We start from the raw sequence: 6,000 nt of genomic DNA on the forward strand, positions 1-6,000 counted from the left end.
TTATAATGTGTATTATCACATATTGAGCGTTGTTTTAATTGTTGGCTATATTCGCATATTATTAGCCTTATTGTAGTATTTCATTAAAACTGCTGGCCTGCTGTGTCTTGGATATTCGTTTGGAAAGGTGTCAATAAAATATGTTTAAAAATATATATATATACCTACCAATGGGTAACGCAAGGAAGAACGGCAGCCAACAAAGCGTAAACATGCCAACCACGACTCCCAACGTTTTCGCTGCTTTCTTCTCCCGGGAGAATTTCAGAAGTTTCACCGTCAGGGAGCTCCTTGCCTGGTTTGCACGGCCCTTCCCAGTGCTGCTGCTGTCATCCTGCACCTGAGATCCCTTGTGGATCCTGAGCGTGAGCTCACTCGTGTTCATCCTCTCCCTCATCACCCCGGCCTCCAAGTTCTTGGTGGTGCGTTTGGCGACTACATAAACCCTAAAATACATGGACAAGATAACTACTAGTGGTATATAGAAGGAACCGAGGGAGGAAAATAATGCGTAAAACGGTTCCTCGGTGATGAGGCACACAGTGTTGTCCGGCGACGGCGGCTGCTTCCACCCGAGGAGGGGTCCAATGGAGATGACCACCGAGAGCACCCACACCCCAAGCATGGCCAGCAGTGCCCGCTTCTCGGTTACTATGCTCGGATACTGCAGCGGGTGGCTCACCCCGATGTAACGGTCGATAGAAATTACGCACAGGCTCATGATGGACGCTGTGCAGCACAAAACATCCACTGCCGCCCAGATGTCACAGAAGATCCGGCCGAACACCCAGTAGTTAAGGATCTCCAGGGTGGCAGACACCGGCAGCACTGTGGTGCCCAGCAGCAGGTCAGCGATGGCCAGGTTTATAATGAAGTAGTTGGTCGGGGTCCGCAGGTGCCTATTGGTCATCACCGCCAGAATGACGAGGATGTTGCCCACAATGGCGAACACGATGAAAGCCCCCAGGACGAAGCCGAGCGGGATGGCACGGGTAAGGTCCACTTCACCAGGCGACTCTGACAACCACGGCGTCCCCACTGTTGTGTCGTATTGTTCCAATAAGGAATAATTTCCCCATAAATGTGCCGCATCATCAGTGGTCAGATTCATTTTGACTAAAGAGGTCCTCCATAGCAGGTTTCTAATCACATGGAGCTGTAGCACACGAAAACGAGCAACACCATGCCAAAATACATTTACTCAATTCGGCCAAATGTTGTTAGGCTACATGACTAGTGGAGAAGTTATCAAGGATTAAAATTCCATTTGCAAACCGGTGCGTTTTCAATTATGAAACCAATTGGATGAAATTGTATGATAATGGTTTTGTCACATCCGTCCACTTGCAGTACAGTCTCGCTTTCTTTGTTTCTCTGTTTTCCCCTTAACTGTCTGCTTGAAAAGTACGGAGTACGTCCCTCTGTTTGCTCCCCGTCAAACCTCACTGATCTGCGCGCAATGCTGAATAGGCTACAGAGGCTCTCTCCTAAACACAGTTTGACTGTATGATTTGGCAGATATACTGGCAAACAAAAATGTATAGCTCAAGAATAACGCACTAGGAAAAGGACTCTGGCACCGCAGAAAACGCATGGATTTCTTTGTTGGTTTTGTGGCGAGGTTTATGCATGAAACTTTTCAGGGTTGACCCCCACCACTTCGGATAATGACCAAATTACCTGGTAAAAAAAATATATAGAGATGCTATATAGACAACAACCTCCTTATGTGACTGTGTACTTACTGCCTCTGCCAAGAGGTCTGAAGTTTAATGGCAGGTGGTAGTGCATTTGCAACTTAATTACAGGGTTGCTGGTTCAAGCTCTGCTCTGGCTGTTCCCTCTCAGTATTAACACATACTTTTTAATTTCCTTTTGGGTGGGTAGGCTTAAATTCATTCACACATTTGGCCCAATATGAGTAGAGGATATAAAACACGAGTAAGCTTTCATTCAAGGGTCAACCTAAAAACAAACAATTATACCTTTATGTCCATAATAAGAGCAGATACTGTTATGCAACAAATCCCTATTTTTGTCAAATAGTTTTTTTTTTAACAAATCACTCAGGACATTATCATGTCCATGCGTCTTATGTGTTGTCGACAGACCATTTTGTTGGGAATAGCTGTCTGATCTAAAAATGGTTTAGTTCAAATTTGTCTTGGGATCTATGTTTTCAGTAGGGATTATTCCCGCAATATCTCTATCTGCCAAGAAACTCCACAATATTCAGGTAATATGAACAATGTTCAGAAATAAATGATCTAAAAGTCTATCACTACATATCCTAAACTGGATTGTAGTGGTTGGTAGACTTTCCACTTGGCATCATGCTAGATTTAATATTTTGGACATAAAAAAAAGTGAAGTTTTGCCTGCTTTAGAACCCTGAGTGTTGCCAAGTGGAAAGTGCCTCAGGTGAGAACATGGGAGGAAAATGTCACATATTTTCGCCAAAGATTAACTTTTTAATAAGGGTTTAATAGAGCACTGCATGTGCCTCTTGATCTGTCACTTAGTTAAATGGAGCGGAAACGTTGTCGAGAGTTGAAGAGGATCAATGGCGGAGTTTGGCCTGTGTTTGAAACCATAGAAGACATGTATGCAATGCATAGATGTCAAAATGTATCCCATCAAGACTGATTGGTATCCTGATTGGTAACAGAAGCTGAATATATTTTTCAAACTGGTGAAGCATTAGCCTCTAGGGTGGCATAATGCAAGGATATGCATATTCTTGGTACCATTTGATAGGAAACACTTTGAGGTTTGTGGAAATGTGAAAGGAATGTAGTATAATATAACACAATAGATTTGGTAAAAGATAATACAAAGAAAAAACCAACCGTTCTTTTGTATTTTTTTTGTACCATCATCTTTGAAATGCAAGAGAAAGGCCATAATGTATTATTCCAGCCCAGGTGCAATTTAGATTTTGGCCACTAAACAGCAGCAGTGTATGTGCGAAGCTTTAGACTGATCCAATGAACCATTTCATTTCTGTTCAAAATTTTAGATCAAGACTGCCCAAATGTGCCTAATTTGTTTATTAATAACTTTTCATGTTAAAATTGTGCACAATTTTGTGCAAAATTTTTGTATTCTTTCACTGTAATAGCTACTGTAAATTGGACAGTGCAGTTAGATGAACAAGAATTTAAGCTTTCTGCCAATATAAGATACAGTTGAAGTTGGATGTTTACATACACCTTAGCTAAATACATTTAAACTCTGTTTTTCCACAATTCCTGACATTTAATCCGATTACAAATTCCCTGTTTTAGGTCAGTTAGGATCCCCACTTTATTTTAAAAACGTGAAATGTCAGAATAAAAGCAGAGAAAATGATTTATTTCAGCTTTTATTTCTTTCATCACATTCCCAGTGGGTCAGAAGTTTACATACACTCAATTAGTATTTGGTAGCATTGCCTTTCAATTGTTTAACTTGGGTCAAACGTTTTGGTAGCCTTCCATAAGCTTCCCACAGTAAGTTGGGTGAATTTTGGCCCATTCCTCCTGACAGAGCTGGTGTAACTGAGTCAGGTTTGTAGGCCTCCTTGCTCGCACATGCTTTTTCAGTTCTGCCCACAAATGTTATTTTCCTCCAAACATAACGATGGTCATTATGGCCAAACTTTTCTATTTTTGTTTCATCAGACCAGAGGACATTTCTCCAAAAAGTACGATCCTTGTCCCTATGTGCAGTTCCAAACCGTAGTCTGGCTTTTTTATGGCAGTTTTGGAGCAGTGGCTTCTTCCTTGCTGAACAGCCTTTCAGGTTATGTCGATATAGGACTCGTTTTACTGTGGATATAGATACTTTTGTACCTGTTTCCTCCAGCATCTTCACAAGGTCCTTTGCTGTTGTTCTGGGATTGATTTGCACTTTTCGCATCTCTAGGAGACAGAACGTGTCTCATTCCTGAGCGGTATGATGGCTGCGTGGTCCCATGGTGTTTATACTTGCGTACTATTGTTTGTACAGATGAACATGGTACCTTCAGGTGTTTGGAAATTGCTCCCAAGGATGAACCAGACTTGTGGAGGTCTACAATTGTCTTGGCTGATTTCTTTTGATTTTCCCATGATGTCAAGCAAAGAGGCAGAGTTTGGAGGTTGGCCTTGAAATACACCCACAAGTACACCTCCAATTGACTCAAATGATGTCAATTAGCCTATCAGAAGCTTCTAAAGCCATGACATCATTTTGTGGAATTTTCCAAGCTGTTTAAAGACACAGTCAACTTAGTGTATGTAAAGGTCTGACCCACTGGAATTGTGATACAGTGAATTAAAAGTGAAATAATCTGTCTGTAAACAATTGTTGGAAAAATGACTTGTGTCATGCACAAAGTAGATGTCCTAACCGACTTGCCAAAACTATAGTTTGTTAACAAGAAATTTGTGGAGTGGTTGAAAAACGAGTTTTAAGGACTCCAACATAAGTGTATGTAAACTTCCAACTTCAACTATATGTCTATGTTCTGGGAAATGTTCTTGTTACTTACAACCTCGCCTGGGCTACGCTGGTGTGGGAGCAACAGCCTGCCGTCTGCCTCAGTCTGGAGGAGCTTGTGGCGGAAGTTGTTTGATTCTCCATTGTCCGGGAGAGAGGCTGCTCGTAACCTGCTCCAGCTTCGTCAAGACTCCCGTAGTGTGGCAGACTACGCAATGGATTTTCGCACATTCGCGGATTATCGGAGGTGATCAAAGTTGAGCTCGCAGCCCGGGAGCTSGCCATGTACCTTGACTCCCTCATAGCCTTGACCATCCGGATCGATGGGCGGCTTCGAGAATGTAGGAGGGAGAGGGAATCTGTGCCCTGTCGCCTTCGTTTGCCCTCAATTCACACCTCGCCTCCAAAGAATCCCGAGTGAACCCGACGTCACCCGAGTTCTCTCGAGAATCACAGAGGGCTGCCGACTTGCCTCCTTCAGAGTCCATGCACCTTGTCAGGGCTAGATTGACTCCATCTGAGCGCTTACGCCAACTCCACACTCAGAGCTGACTATATTGTGGAGCTACGGGACATTTCGTAGCTACCTGCTCAATTTTAACCCAGGCTCATCAAGAACGGGCCATACGGTGAACTTTACCTCTCCCCTTACTCGCACCCCTTTCTATCTCATCCTGCTGTGGAGGAACCAGTCGAAATCCCTGCGGGTACTCATCGACTCTGGGGCCGATGACAGTTTTTTGGAAGCTAACCTGGCGCCCGAGCTGGGCATCCCCACTAAGCCCCTCTCCATTCTTATGACCGTTAGAGTGCTGGAGGGGCACTCTATAGCCCAGGTCACTCACAATACCACTCCCATCAATTTACGAGTGTCAGGGATTTATGCTGATTAAGTCTCCTCAGGTTCCCGTGTTATTGGGATTCTCTTGGCTCCAGCAACAATTCCCTCATAGATTGGACTGCTAGTGCCATTCTGTCATGCCCATTGTCTGAAGTCAGTGCAGCCTGCCCCGGGACGTCTTCCTGTGGGCTCAGAAGTTGCCCCGGACATATCCGCCATTCCCGTGGAGTACCAGGACCTTCGGGAGGTTTTCAGTAAGGCCCGGGCCACTTCACTTCCTTCGCACCGACCCTATGACTGCGTGATCGACCTTCTCCCAGGCACCACACCGCCCCGGGGACGACGGTACGCTCTGTCGGGTCCAGAGACCAAGGCTATGGAGACCTACATCGAGGACTCTCTAGCTGCAGGGTGTGTCCGTTCTTCTGCCTCCCCCGCATGGCGCAGGGTTCTTCTTTGTGGAGAAGAAGGACAAAACTCTGCACCTGTTCATCGACTACCAGGGCATTAATGACATCACTGTGAATAACCGCTACCTGCTACCACTCATCGCCTCAGCCTTCGAGCCACTCCAGGGGGACACCGTTTTCTCCAAGTTGGACCTGCAGAACGCCTACCATYTGGTGCGGATATGGGAAGGGGACGAGTGGAAGACTGCCTTCAACACGGCCTGCGGCCACTACGAAAACCTGGTCATG

General features: G+C 44.9%; 1 protein-coding gene across 1 annotated transcript in view; it reads right to left on the reverse strand.

The window, feature by feature from the left end:
* LOC111965371 (alpha-1A adrenergic receptor) overlaps positions 1-1,493 on the reverse strand; it is a 44,235-nt gene extending 42,742 nt beyond the window's left edge. The window contains exon 1 of the mRNA XM_023989527.2: positions 169-1,493. Within this exon, the coding sequence (XP_023845295.1) occupies positions 169-1,111 (943 nt within the window). The 5' untranslated portion in view covers positions 1,112-1,493. The remainder of the gene's footprint in view (positions 1-168) is intronic.
* Between the last annotated feature and the right edge of the window lie 4,507 nt (positions 1,494-6,000).

Source organism: Salvelinus sp. IW2-2015, linkage group LG6.1 (assembly GCF_002910315.2).
Source record: "Salvelinus sp. IW2-2015 linkage group LG6.1, ASM291031v2, whole genome shotgun sequence".
Taxonomy (NCBI): domain Eukaryota; kingdom Metazoa; phylum Chordata; class Actinopteri; order Salmoniformes; family Salmonidae; genus Salvelinus; species Salvelinus sp. IW2-2015.